Genomic DNA, 14,316 nt, shown 5'->3' with positions numbered 1-14,316 from the left:
GATTTTAGATCCAAGTTGTGTGTATTTATGGGCTACAGCCTAGATCATATGGGCTACATTTGTTTGCACATACCCACAGGCTAGAAATACATATCTCGGGATGTCACATTTGTTGAGACTGAATTCCCATTTGTTACTTAGCCCATTCACTCCTCTCAGTCCACTCCACACACTACTGGACCCACACATACTACCTCCCTTATGCCTTCCTCACCAAATTCTTTACCCCCTCATCTGACTTCAACTGGCCCATCTCCTTCCCTTTTATCCAGCCCACCAACCAACCCACCTAACCCTTAGCACCTGCTTACATCAAGCCCACCACTCCATCCAACCCATACTCTATCAGTTTCTCCTTCTCACTCTCTCAAATCTTCTTCTTCTCCTACCCATTTTCTCCTTCTCAATCAAAATATATTTTGAATCTATTAATTCATACTAACATGCATAAGTCCAAATCAGTTTCAACTCCTATGTCATCATCCATGAAACTTATGACTCTTGAAGGTCCTTCTCGAATGCTGATTGGGTTGGCTGCCCAGATGACTGCAAATCCACTTGCGGCTTTTGCATTTATTTTGGCTCCCATTTAATTTCTTTCGGTTCAAAGAAACAACCCACAATTGCCTGATCTTCTACTGAAGCCGAATACAAGGCAGTGGCTAATACTGCATGTGAGTTGTTGTGGCTACAGTCTCACCTAAAAGAATTATGAATTTTTCTCACTGATCCACCAACTTTATGGTGTGATAACTTGGGTGCTACCTACTTGACAGTTAATCCCATTTTGTACTCTCATACTAAGCATGTTGATTTGGATTATCACTTTGTTAGAGACCGTGTGGTATCTAAAGCTCTTCAAGTATCCTTCCTATCTAACAAGGATCAAATTGCATATATCTTCACTAAACCCTTATCCTCAGCTCGATTTGCTCATCAACGATCAAGCCTGACCATTTCTAATGTGCTGCTTGGATCACAGGGGACTGTTGAGGCAATGGTAGCTGCTGTAGCAGATCAACATAGCAAGGATCAAACCATGAAGGAAGGGCTCACGTCTGAGCACATTTCATTGCACCTAGAAGATTCTGGATTGGCAGCTACATAATAACATAATTGTGGAATTATCTTTTGTGGTCCCAAAGTATAGAAAGTCTAGAATATATCCTCTTTATTTCTAAAAAGTCAGTTTTGTATAAATAGGACCATAAGGGTCATTGAATGGTGCAAGTGAATATACAACACTACTTTGTAAAGGAATACATTCTCAATGAAAACTTTTCTCAAATACTTGGTCTTCACTCTGAAACCTCAGCACGGGAAACTGGGCAAACTTGTTAAGAACATGCTTTACTGATGCATTGAATGTATTATATTAAGGGAATATGATGGAAAGCTAAGGGATATGGTTGCAGCGATGAACAAGCAGAAGGCACACTAGATGTTTGACAAATTACTATAAAGGAAATGCACTACTAAGTATTGATATACGGGAGTAACTTCGAGGGCTCCCAAACCTCCAAAATGCAAATACAAGTTCAGACTACTTTTCCAGATTCCAGAATATCTCAGCAATTTCCCCTCCCTCCCATTATATCCCATGCAGGGGAATTAACAGAACCATACATTAATTAACACGTGTTCATAACTAACGGAAAGCAAGAAATAAGACAATAAAGTAATACACGGAAATAAGCTACTGTAGAATGGAAAGGGACTTTATTATAATAGGTGAAATGTTGAGTTCCACTATCCCCTTGCCCAAAATGGTGCACTTGATGGTAGTCCTGAATCTCCACATCCTCACCAAAACACTGCATCCTGCATCTACTTAACCTCCAGCAAATGACATCGCCTTACAACGGGATCATAACAGACTCCCCATATTCTCTCCCATTGCTCCATGCAGGTCTAAAAAAAAATCAGATCAGTTAGATAGATCATTAAGATGGCAGAAAATTAGAAATTATTTTCTCGTCACATCACCTGATCCCATGCAAGACAAATTCTAAAGTGCCAGCAAGCACCATTCTTGGCAACCAAAACAACCTCGAAATGGGGACAAGCAGGCTCTACAAGTCAAACAAAAATTCTTTCCCATATCAAGGTGATGAACCATTTGAATGCGTACATGCCTATCAAGATGATGAATATGAGGCCGAAACTCACCAAGCACGGTGGAGGGCTGAGAGAGAGGATGGAGGAAAGAGAATATGAGGATCTCAGCTTTTCTTAGAGAGAGGAACGAGAATGAAATGAGGATATCAGCTTTTCTTTTGAGAAAGGAATGAAAATGAGTTCTGAATTGAGACTGTATGTAGCAGAATTGTAAGATTAAACTATACGGCAAATTATTGGAAATGCCCAATGAAATGACCAACCACAAGAGACGCAATTTTGCATCTAGGAATCTTATTGATATCAACGAAACTGATGGTGCCATTTCAGCAGCTCCAGAAACTCCAAAGCTGCAAGACAATCTCTCAGGGGTAGGGCAAGAAAAACCAACATAAAGAAACCGGTGCTTTAATATGATTTTTTTCACAAAGTATTTAATTGGGGGAGCTCGTTCACATTTCACATGATGAGAGAAAAATTGATAATAAACTCTCCGGTTGCTAATTTATTAGAGAAAATTGAGAAATGCAACCAAAGAAAAAAAAGAAGTCATAAATACAATGAAATTGATCGAATTGAGGAATTAACCTGCTATGGAGACCTGGAGCTCTGTGAGATCTCCTGTAAATTCGCCTGAAATTTTGAAAACAGAAACTTAAAATACCGCTATATATACTCATGTTTAATATCTCTTGCAAATTCACCAGCAATTTGGGAAACCTGCTAGGTAACATACCTTTCTTTTGATAATGTGTTGTATGGTGGTATTGAGGTCTCCTTCTATCATTGGTTGAAAAGTTTCAGACCCTGTATGCACTCCTTTTAGCTTAGGTGTTTGCATACTTGTTGAAACAAACATTTTTAATTTTTCACATCCAACAATTGTCATTTTTTCCAAAGACGGCCACTCAAAAGCTATCGCCTCATTGCAAAAACATTCTAATTTTGGTAAACCCCTGAGCGAGAGGGTCTTCACTTGAGGGAATGTAATCACATCTCTTTTCTTCTCGTCTCCTGATTCTTTTGCAAGGATTTCTTCCATTTGGTTGCAGTAATGTACTTCTATTTTCTCTAACTTCACAAGAAGTTTTGCTATGGATAGTGTGAATAAACATTTCAAACTATCACATCCCCATACTTTTAGCAACCTCAAGTTATTGAATCCCTTGATATCTCGTGGACCTTTCTTCCATATATTCAGCACTTTCGGTAAAGTTTTTAATGACAACTCTGCCAAGTTATTGAATATATTGCTTTCTTCAACATTTAGTCCTTCAAGTTCAAATATCACTTCCAGTGAATCACATTTAGATGCCAAAAGTTTTTTAAGATTTTCCAAACTTTCGATCAAGTTGTATGGAAAAAGAGAGCACATCTTTGTTTGATTTTCAAGCTCATCTTGATTCGTCAATGTAACCTACCAAAACATTTAAAAAATGACACTGTCAAATGTAGACTTGAGGAACTCTCTCTTTTTTTCTTTTTCTTTTTCTTTTTTTTTTTTTTAAATTCTTGTTCTAAACTAATTAAGGGTAGTTAGGTGACTAGATTATTATAATTTATAGTAAGGAAAAATAAATTTATTCAATCACCCTATATGAGTTTTAGATCAAATTCAATCTCTAAAATAAAAGAATCGTTAGTTTTAATAATTTCTAGTATTCTTTGAAAAACGAGTGATAGTTTTGTTTTTAATATATAAAGTGAAGTTCTCCAAAATTTAATTTTTAATTTTTAAAGTGACGTAAATGTACTGATATAAAAAGGACGGAGGGAAAAGATTTGCTTTTGTTTTTCTGTTTTACTCAAAGCAATAGTACGTACTCTTATAGGTTTAAATTTAAAATATGAAGATAAACAAATAAAAAGAAACTTTTTAAAAGTTAAAATGAAAAGAAATAGTAGAAGACAAAGTGTTTCAAAAAAGTTATAAATAAAAATAATAATAAATAAACCTTAGTTTTGATGCACATACCTCTTTGTTAAGGTTGTGTTTGCTCTCTCCCGATGTGGAGCTGCAATATCCTTGGTCTGGATTGTAACTCCTATGCCGTCGTACACCAGACAACTCTAGGCATCGATTGAAAAATCTAAAAGATTCTCTTGTTGAGGAGGAGCCAGCACTAGGCACTTGGGGGGCTCTTGCATCCAATTTTGTATCCTTCTTTCTTAGCTTTTTTTCGCTTTGAACTTCAGAATCAAATGTTTTTAATTTTGGACAATTAAACAAAGCAATCTCCTCTATGGATGGCCACTCAAAAGAATGGGCTTCACTACTGAAACTCACAAGATTTTCTAGACCATGTAGATGGAAGGTTTGAATTTGAGGGAATACAATAATATCTGCTTTCCTTTCATCTCCACCTTCGTCCTCTCTTTCAATAATATTTTCCATCAATTGGCAAAAACTTATTTGTACCTTTTGAAGGTGAACAAGTAGTTTTGCAACAGAAAAAGGAAACAAACTTCTAAGATTACAACATTTCCAGATTTTAATTGATTTTAATTTTTGAAAACCTTGAAATCCTCTTGGAATATTCTTCCACACATGTGCCATCTCATCTAACAACCGGAAATGTAGACTTGTTAATTGAGAAAGTGCTAGGATGGGCTGGCATTTCTCTATGACCTTTAGTCCTTCCAGATCAAATATCACTTCTAGTGATCCACTATCATCTACTTCAAGGAATTTCAAATTGGGAAACCAGAAAATGGTGTTGGATGAAAATAGTTTATGAGAGAGGGTTGTTGATGAAGTGTTGCCTCCTCCTTCAACCTATTTAATCCATTAATTCAACCATTACAATGTTGTGTGTATTAGTTTTCAAATATAAAAAAATATATATATATTTATATATAATGTATATCCTTAAGATAGGAAATTAATAAGATGTTTATTCCCAACGAAAATCATATTTCTAAATTACAAATTCTTTCAGCAAGAAAGCTAAATTTTTCCAGCAGTAGTATAAAACCGTTAACTCTTTAGAAATTTTCAAGAGATTTGATCTTTGAATTAATCTATATAGAATGTGAATCATAGATGTACTATTAATTGGGAGAACATACCTCAACCAAGTTCATGGATTTAGAGATACCAATGAGCCTTGGTAAGGAAGATAGTCGTATTTTTTCCATCTTCGGCAATGTAATGGCATCACCAATGACTTTCTCCTTATCTTCTCCCTCCTCTGAAAAAAGTTCTTGTATCTTTTCACAATGTAAAACCTCTAACGATTTGAGTTGAACCAAATCTCTCACCATGGCCAACCAAAATATACTTTCCGAACGCTTGCACTTAGCTATTCGACAATGAATTTGGTTGCCAAAAACACCCCTACTAATGACCATTTCCAGAATTTTTCCAAGATCATTTGCATCCTCCCCTTCGAGGCTAATTTCATTTTCAAATAAATATCTCCCATCATCTTCAGTGTTTATCCTAAATCTCAAACTGGAGTTACTGAAGTGCAATTCTTTAGGCAAGCACCCGATACTTAGTACGCTAATTTCTAAAACCGTCATTTGACCAAAATAAGGAATTAGTTCAGCAAGGCTTGCATTGTTACTTGTTCCTTCTCCATTTCCTTCCATCGTAGTAGTACATTTCCAGTTCTTGAATCTTGGCATGTACAACTCTTGTAGTCGAAATAAATTGGATAAGACACCAGCTGCAATTCGCTTTAGATAATTGCATCCCTTCATATCTAGCAACTTCAATTGACTAAGATTTCCTATTTTCCATGGTAACTCCTCGATCTTGGAATCATGAAAACTAAGAATTTCTAGTTTTCCAAGGCTTCCAATTGCTGACACATCTCTTAAACGACAGCTCTCAAGATTCAACATACGAAGGTTTTCGAGGATCTGGATTGATGGTGGCAATGAATTCAAGGAGAAGCAGCCTTCTTGTAAAGACAACATCCTTAGCTCATTCATCCCATTAAATAAATTGCCTAGCAATATTTCTGAATCCTTTAAACATGATAGTCGCAAAAGTTGAAGTTTGGGACATTTCAACCCATCAAGATGCCCTTTCATTTCTCCAAGTAAAAGAGAAATTGTGGTGTAACTGTCATATGTGTCCTTTTGTGGCCATTCTTCATGTCTTCTATCCAACTCTACCATAAAACCATGTTCATCTCTGGATGCAATTGATATAGCAACATCTCGTACAATATCATGCATTTTGACGCATTCGATGCTTTTGCTAACCAACAAGAGATTTGATCTTTGAAGATTCCGAACTATTGTGTTGACATGTGCTCTTATTTGTTCCACAATACTAAAGCCTTTAAGAAACCTTTTTGCAACTCCATACCTGACTAAATGCTCAATTGGAACATCATAATCTTCGGGATACAAACAACATAGCAACAAACATGATTTGGCTTCATCACTTCCTAAATAATTGTAACTGAACTCTATGCTAGAATATACCTTTGGATGTAGACCAGGGATATTTTGTGGGATAGACATTTTAAGTTGGTGCAGTGCAGCTTTCCACTCAAATTCATCTCTTTTGTTTCTAAGAGCACTTCCAACCGTCACTATAGCAATGGGCAAACATGCACATTCCCTCACAACCTGTTTTGCTATTGAGATTAGATTAGGGGCATTGATACAATCACCTGCCATCTCTCTGAAAAAATTCCAAGCTTCTTCTTTGGATAAAAGTCCAATTCGAAAAATCTTTTGAAATCTCATCTGATTGCAAGTTTCTTCACTTCTTGACGTCAACAAGATTTTGCAGCTCTTTTCTTTTAATGCATGGTAAACTCCAACAACCTCAAGATCAAGTGGGTCCCAAACATCATCCAATATCACAAGGACACTCTTACTCTTCGTCAGTCTTGAATATAATTCATTTGCTCTTCCTTGTAAACTCTCTGCATTAAGTCTCGCACCTAGCATTTCTGCAAGTTCACCTTGAATCTTTGTCAAGTTTGGACTTTGAGACACAACTGCAATGGCAACTTCATGGAATAAATCATCAGCTTTGACTCTTCTAGCTATTTCTTTTGCCATTTCTGTCTTGCCAATACCTCCCATACCACATATTGCAATCATGTCGATTTTTTCATCCCTTAGAGCCTCCAAAACATTTCGAATCATTGCTTGTCGTGATCTAAAATCCTTAAACCGTTCTGTGGTTGATGATCTCACTTTCAATGGGGGTGAAATATTGAACACCTTGTCATATTTTCCACCTTCTTCTAGCAACTCAACGATGGCTCGAGTATTCTTCTGAGCTTTCTTGCCCAAGGAATACCGGATTTTCATATTAGGACACCAACCATTCATGCACATCTTGTTAGTTTTGACATCTTCTTCAAGGAATTTTTGCACTTCTTCAATTCTTTCCCCCACATTTGTTAGCCACGTGTTAACTTCACTTGGGACTACTTCTTGATTCCATAGGGCTCCATCAACAGATTGTTGCACCGCCTCCTTTTTCTCACGTAGCTTCGAAAATTTCTCTTGAAGAATCATGATACTACTCTTGTAGGAAATAAGATAGCCAAATTGTTCTCCAATTGGAAGAACCAAGTATTCTCCTATTTTTACAATAATTGATGAAAGGATTTCCATTTTTTCAAAAGTAGTTTTCTGTTTTTGGTTTTGGTTTTTTTAACTTCTTTGATAAATAACAAGACAAAGTCTACTTCTACCTGTTTACAATCAGAGAAGAAAAACATCAAAAAACCATTAAAAAAAAAAGAAAAAAAAAGTTTAATGGAAAATTGGGGCAAAGGAATATTGAAGAAACACTAAAATGAAATGAATGCCTTTAGGAATATCACACAGGACGATCAAAGTACAAGTCACTATATGTCCCAATTAATGGGTTTCGGCCCTTTGGTGCAAGATAGATATTTAGAAAATTCACCAAATAGACCTACTTATTGTAGTTTGTAATCCTAGGTCCAAAATCATTTTTTTCTTATGAAATCTAAGCCCAAGCCCACTTTAAACCCATGTAATCCATGGGGTGTAACGGGTTGAGTTCAGTTCGGTTTTGAACATATTTTATAACCGAATTGGTATACACCAGTTTTAAGATTTGAAAAATCAATACCAAACCGGTTACATCCATAAACCAGTACTTTAGGGTCCGATATATTATATATCTAGTATATATAATATGCTATATATATTATAGTATATAATAATATCTTGATAATATATTGTAGTATATTATAATATATATTAAAATTATATTATAGACTATAATGATATATTATAATATATAACAATATATAGTGATATTGTATTAGTATTACTACTGATACTTTAGACTATAGTGATAATATATAATTATTTATATAGGATTTTAAAATTTAATGTTATTTTAATTAGTAATTTTGCATATAATACAATATTATTTTATATATAATTATATATATTAGATATAAAAAATATTTTATATAATATAAAATTTTAAAATATATATTTATATGAATTGGTCCGATCCGGTGTTAGGAAAAGAAAAACCGGAACCGGATTGATTTCGATTAATTTTGAAAAAATGAAATCGGTACCGGACCGAATCGATTTAGAACCAAACTGAACTCTCCACCAGTTCATCGGTTCTTTTTTTTCACCCCTAATAGTCCAGCTTTAGGAATATATATATATTTGGTCTTAGGCATGCAAATTAAAATACCCAGGTCCATTTCGCTTGGGGTTTCATATCATAAGAGTAAAAAACAAAATTGAATAGTTCAAAAAAATTGAATAACAGGCCCTAACTATATAAATCTTAATATGCACAAAGAGATTTCTTGCTTTATAGAAGTTTAAGCTTCTGCATTAATACTACATCTATCACATAAAAAATTACATTTACATAAAAGATTATGCACACCAAACAATAAAAACTATTTTGATGAAAATATTCTCAAGCTACAACTATACACTAGAAAAGAGTTTGTTCCCCCGTAAACAAGTAGACCACAGCCACAATTATCTTTGTCCAAACTTTGGGAATATTTGGTTTTTGCTAATTTTGAGATTTTTTTTTTTTTTTATAAAAATTTTAATTTCAAGCCAAACATCTTTTAAAAATTAAAAGAATAGATTTAAAATATATATATTTCCAATCATTTACTTACGCTTGCATAAAAGATAACTTTAAAAAAACAAAATCAAAAATCATATTTTACAAAAATCTCTTCTAGAACTTGTAAATTCTACCTATCTACTTTTACATACTAAAAAATAAAATACATTTCAATTCTAACTATCTAGTTGAGTTTACGACAACCCCTCACAACCTAGCCCACCAGCCCAACCCACCTTTTAGGGAATGGGCAGGCAACCTATCTGCCATGGGTGCTGATGCAAGCAGGTGCTAAAGACCAAAAAAATAAAAATAAAAAAGAAGAGAGAGAGACCATGTTGGTGGGTGTGGGTACCCCACCTACCTAGCATTTCACCTACCCGCCTCGTTAATTTATATATATAATATAAAACCCTAAACTCTTTTCTCTACTCACTTTCTTCTCATCGCCCACCTCTCTTCTCTCTCCCTTCTTTTCCCTTTGCATGGCCTTCTCTTCTCATATAGTCTCTTCTCCTTTTCTTCTTCCTCTCATGCTGACATCGCACCTCTCTCCTACCATATTTCATCGCATGTTGACGCTTCTTACTCCCTTCCTCTCATGCCAAAGTCGTATCTCTCTACAACCCATAACTACGGTTGTTATTGTGAATTTGTAAGTTAAAGACTCAAAATTGCGCCTATGGATCTGCGAGTTTTATGATCCACAACTGTTGTCGCGGGTTTGTGAGTTTAATCACCATGGTTGCTATCATAGGTCTATGAGTTTTATGACCCACGACCGGGTCTATAAGCTTTATGAGCCACAATTTGTATTTCTATGCACAAATATGAGGTTTTTTAGTTGGTGTTTTGCGATTTGTTTAATGTATTTGTAATTTTGTGCTATTTTTTGGTGAAGAATATATTGTTAGATGGGGTGGCCAACTGGTGATGGTGTTAATCCACCTGTTTGATAAGTGGATGTAGATGATCAAGGATGCGGGTTGGGACAAGGTGCAAGGGTGAGATTTAGCCACCTACCCAGACGAGAATGGGGTGCAGAAGGGGTGGCTATCCACCCATATAGCAACCCTACTATTTAGTTCGATTCTACCTATCTCCTCATCTTATTACTTTTCTTCAAGTTGATTGGAGTTGTGGTGCTCTACTATTCAAAGGGCATAAATACTAAGACTGTGTCTTAGACTAACAACCACGAAACTTCACCAAATACTGAAAAACATTTATTGTGCGGCCTCATACTTTGAGGCAGCTCAACACTACATTAGTTGCTATCATTAAGTAATTATTTAGTTATATATTTAAGTTTTACCTCAATTAACTATCAAAATAAAACTTGCTATTGTTTTAGATCTTCAAAATCATCTGTGAGCAAATTTTTACTAAATTTCAAAATGAACTTTCTTTTCAAGTTCAGTCAAAAACTCATCTATTTGAAATGAGTTATCATTAGGAAATTCTAAATTCTTAAAGAAAAGTATTTACTTTTTTAATACAATAGATCAATATAATTTGTATTCTATGAAAAAATAGTCATCAAGATTCATTGAACGAGAAAGAATAAACAAAAAAGAAACGACAATACACCCCAATAGAGAATTTAATATCATCAATCTCCTAGCTTCTTAATTTTTGCGACTCCTTTCAACTATTCAATTGGGTTGTAGGTTATAAAGACAAATGGACATGGCTCTAATTTTTTATAGGGGCAAAGGTTAACGTGTAGGCAATTATATATGCATTAAAGAAAAATATTGAAAATATATACCTACAATAAAAATTTATACTAAAATAAATGCGAACTATATATTCTTTGATTTTTGAATATTAGTTGTTGTATGTAGGGGTGCTACTTGACCTATACGGAGGGTAGCCACCCATCCCACAGCCTGTTCTGTTGGACTAGGTGACTAAGGGTTCATTTGGGCACTTGGACTATCTTAGAATTCTATAAATACACTGAATAATAGTAAAATAATTTGGATTAAGATGTTTTATTAGGTGTTGAAAAATGAGAAAGAAAAAGTTGTATTGATGTTTGAGGCTTTTTTTTTTTTTTTTAAAGTTTGTAAAATTTATAATGATTGAGTAATGATTAGAAGCAAAATTTAAAAATTTGAAATTGAAAAGTATTTTATTTTTTTTAGTGATGTTTGGAAATAAATTGTTGAAATTTTTTGAGAATTTCACATCTCATCTCATTACCCAATCTAGCCCTAAATCTACCCTGCACCACATCTCTGCTTGGGCGAGGTGACTGTCCACATCCACATGCTAGGCGGGTGGATTGACGCAACCACCGTCTAACCATCCCATTCAACAATACATTTTCTACAAAAAAATCTAACAAAATCACATATAATCAGAAAAATTGCACAAACAAAAAAAAAAAAAAAAACAAAGCACAACAAAGTTACAAATCGCACAAATCTTAATATATGTGCACAGATTGATAGGCCACTACCGCAGGCTGCAGCCATGACTCATAAAGATCCATGGCCATGATATCTCTATGGCCCATGGTGATAGTCGTGGGTCATAAAACTCGCAGACCCAAACTCATCGTCGCAAGTCTTTAACTTACAAAGCCACGGCCACAATCATGGGTCACAGTTGTCCCCATATCCAAGTTGTGGTCTTATCGTCATAGACTGTGGCTTGGCCGTGACTTGTGACCCATGGCAACAGAAAGAGAAGCCGGCCTAGAGAAGGAGGAGAAGAAGAAGAGAAGAGGGAGGAGATGAGAGAGGACGTTGAACGGCCATTGAAGCATGAAAGGAAGGGGGAGAAAAGATAAAGGAAAAAGAGAAGAGAAGAGGGGAGAAGATAAGAAGAGAGGAAGGGAGGACGGCCAAGAACTAGGAAAGAGACAAATGAGATGAGACAAAAACATAGTATTTATAATTAGGGTGCTCGCCTGTCTGCCACTGTTGCGGGCGGGCAACCCCGCCTGCCCTAGGCTGGGGTCAGGTAACTATGCCTAGCTGGCAGGCCTAGCTGTATGCAAGAATATAAGTTTAAACCCAAAAATAAAAAATAAAAAATAAAAAATAAAAAGAAAGAAGAAGAAGAGAATAGGGTCCTAAAACCGACATATGCCAAGGAGGACCCATAGCCTATGAGAAATTGTTTACCATTTATATATTCGCAATTATAGATCCAAGAAGTATTACATAGAAAAAATGAAATTAGTAGAGAATTAAAAGAAAAACATGACAGAGAAACATCGAAAGAAAGAAGTGAAAGTTTCTGGGACTAACCTCTACGGCCTCCTCTTGAAAGCAGAAAGTATATATGTAACACAGAAATGTATGTATGGATTTGAGAAAGTGACGTTGGAAAACAATAGCAGAGCAGCAGAGCGATTTTGAGCAAAATGTAGTTTAGATAGAAATCACAAAGATGGTAGGGGAACGCCCATTATTTCTTGTGTCTACTTATACAAGTCTAAATGCCTTTTGCAAGAAAATGAGGTTCTGGTTCTTTCTTGGCAATTTTGTCGATTATGTTCTTTTCTTCACATGCATTCCTACATTACTTGCAAACCAATCTTGAGGAAAGGATACGTGTAAGCAAGTGAAGATTCACTTTCTACAACAGTAACTTACTATCATTTCGTTAAGTTATGATAAAAGAAAAAAGAAAGAAAAAGTAAAAAAGAAAGAAGGAAAATGGCAAAGAAAATGTGATTCTTGCTAGGCCATTTTGCTATTGAAGTTCTTTTCTTTACAAGCATTACTAACTTCCCTCGAAGCCACTCCCCATTGGAATGGAAGCAGATTCCAACTTTACGTTCTAAAAAACTAGTTTTCAGTGCATACTCTGAAAAATAGATCACCAACTATTTCTAGTTATTGCATGTTTGATGCCATAGGAGTTCATAGTGACACAAGATCTGATTTTTAAGGCTGAGAGGGTGAAGGAAATGTTTGAACAGGTTTTGGTTCGTCTTTTTATTCCAATATTCTTTTAGAAATATGCCAAATGTCTCTGCATTTGATCGGTTGAATTCGTTATAGATCTGAAGGCGATTGAGTCATGAGGGAAAAACATTTGAAATTGAAAACTCCTTGTTTTTTAGATTCTTCATATTTTCAGTGAGATGTTATGTAGTTCAGGGAAATTATGGTTGGGAATGATTAGAGGTCTTCTTTTGGATTTACATTTAATCTGTCTACCATTAATGGAAGTCTTTGAGAAAGGACAAAAAAGAATGCCACACCGTTTTTGACAATGGAAATCCAAATTGTTCTGGGTTCCATACTTAATAAATTCTTGTGGTTTTCCCTTAGATGTTATTGAACTTTTCAGGAAAGAAAAATTAACAGAAAAATTTACACTTTTATGCTGTCATTGTTGTTTACAAAAGTTGTCAGTGTGTCGTGAAAATTCACTGGTTCCTGATTAATTGGCCTTAGAAACACTTCGCATGAAAGCAAGAATGAGGAAAGTGTTGGGGGAGCAGATCAGGTCAGGAAGGGTAATGAAGAATAACTTCATCATCATGTACAGTTAACTTCCCAGCTAGCTTCATGCACGAAGATCATCAATGGCCAAATAGGATTAATTAATACAGAGATGTTATCCATGAGAACAATACTCTGCCTTAAAAATTACATTAACTTGATTCGTAGCTAGATATAAGCCACGTAATCAAACATGGATCCCTTTTAATTCAGACAGCCCAAGCTTCATGACTCCGATGAATGAGGTGCTTGTCGTATTAAATGCCGTTCAAGAAAATACGTAGTTCATTGTCCCCATGCACGACAACTCAACCCGAAAGTTCAATAGAATGCTTATATCGAATTTTAGCTATTTCGTTAAGTTCTGATTAAAGAAAAGAAGAAAGATAAACTGAAAAAGAATAAAAGGAAAATGGCAAAAAGAATCATGTGATTCTGGCTGGGCCATTTTGCCATCAAAGTTCTTTTCTTCACAAGCATTTCTACCTTCCTTTGAAACCCCACCCCAATGGTATGGAAGCAGATTCCAGTTTTACATTCTTAATTAAGAGAATATCTTACATTCTAATGGAGGTTTTTAAAAAACGTATAAACATAAGATTTACTCGCATTTAGTTACCTCTGAGCTCTGATGGAGAAGAACTAGGTGAAGAAATTCCCTAGGAT

The 14,316-nt window shown here is 35.2% G+C and overlaps 1 protein-coding gene across 3 annotated transcripts; it reads right to left on the bottom strand.

Moving 5' to 3' along the window:
- Window positions 1–1,459: 1,459 nt before the first annotated feature.
- LOC122298538 (probable disease resistance protein At4g27220) lies at window positions 1,460–12,579 on the bottom strand. 3 transcript variants are annotated; one of them, XR_006239439.1, is made up of 7 exons: window positions 12,445–12,579; window positions 5,188–7,790; window positions 4,094–4,894; window positions 2,855–3,535; window positions 2,707–2,751; window positions 1,987–2,072; window positions 1,460–1,911 (listed from the first exon to the last, which is right to left on the bottom strand). XR_006239439.1 is itself a non-coding variant. In XM_043108327.1 (6 exons), the coding sequence occupies exons 2-5, from the start codon at window positions 7,708–7,710 to the stop codon at window positions 2,710–2,712; spliced, it is 4,047 nt and encodes a 1,348-aa protein (XP_042964261.1). In that variant the 5' UTR covers window positions 7,711–7,790; window positions 12,445–12,579; the 3' UTR covers window positions 1,460–1,911; window positions 2,707–2,709. The 3 variants fall into 3 exon arrangements, 2 of the variants coding, with proteins under 2 accessions (XP_042964261.1, XP_042964262.1); XM_043108327.1 differs by lacking the exon at window positions 1,987–2,072; XM_043108328.1 differs by lacking the exons at window positions 1,460–1,911; window positions 1,987–2,072 and adding an exon at window positions 2,084–2,468.
- Between the last annotated feature and the right edge of the window lie 1,737 nt (window positions 12,580–14,316).

This window comes from Carya illinoinensis, chromosome 16, assembly GCF_018687715.1.
Source record: "Carya illinoinensis cultivar Pawnee chromosome 16, C.illinoinensisPawnee_v1, whole genome shotgun sequence".
NCBI classification, from domain to species: domain Eukaryota; kingdom Viridiplantae; phylum Streptophyta; class Magnoliopsida; order Fagales; family Juglandaceae; genus Carya; species Carya illinoinensis.
This window is presented reverse-complemented; position numbering and strand designations above follow the sequence as displayed.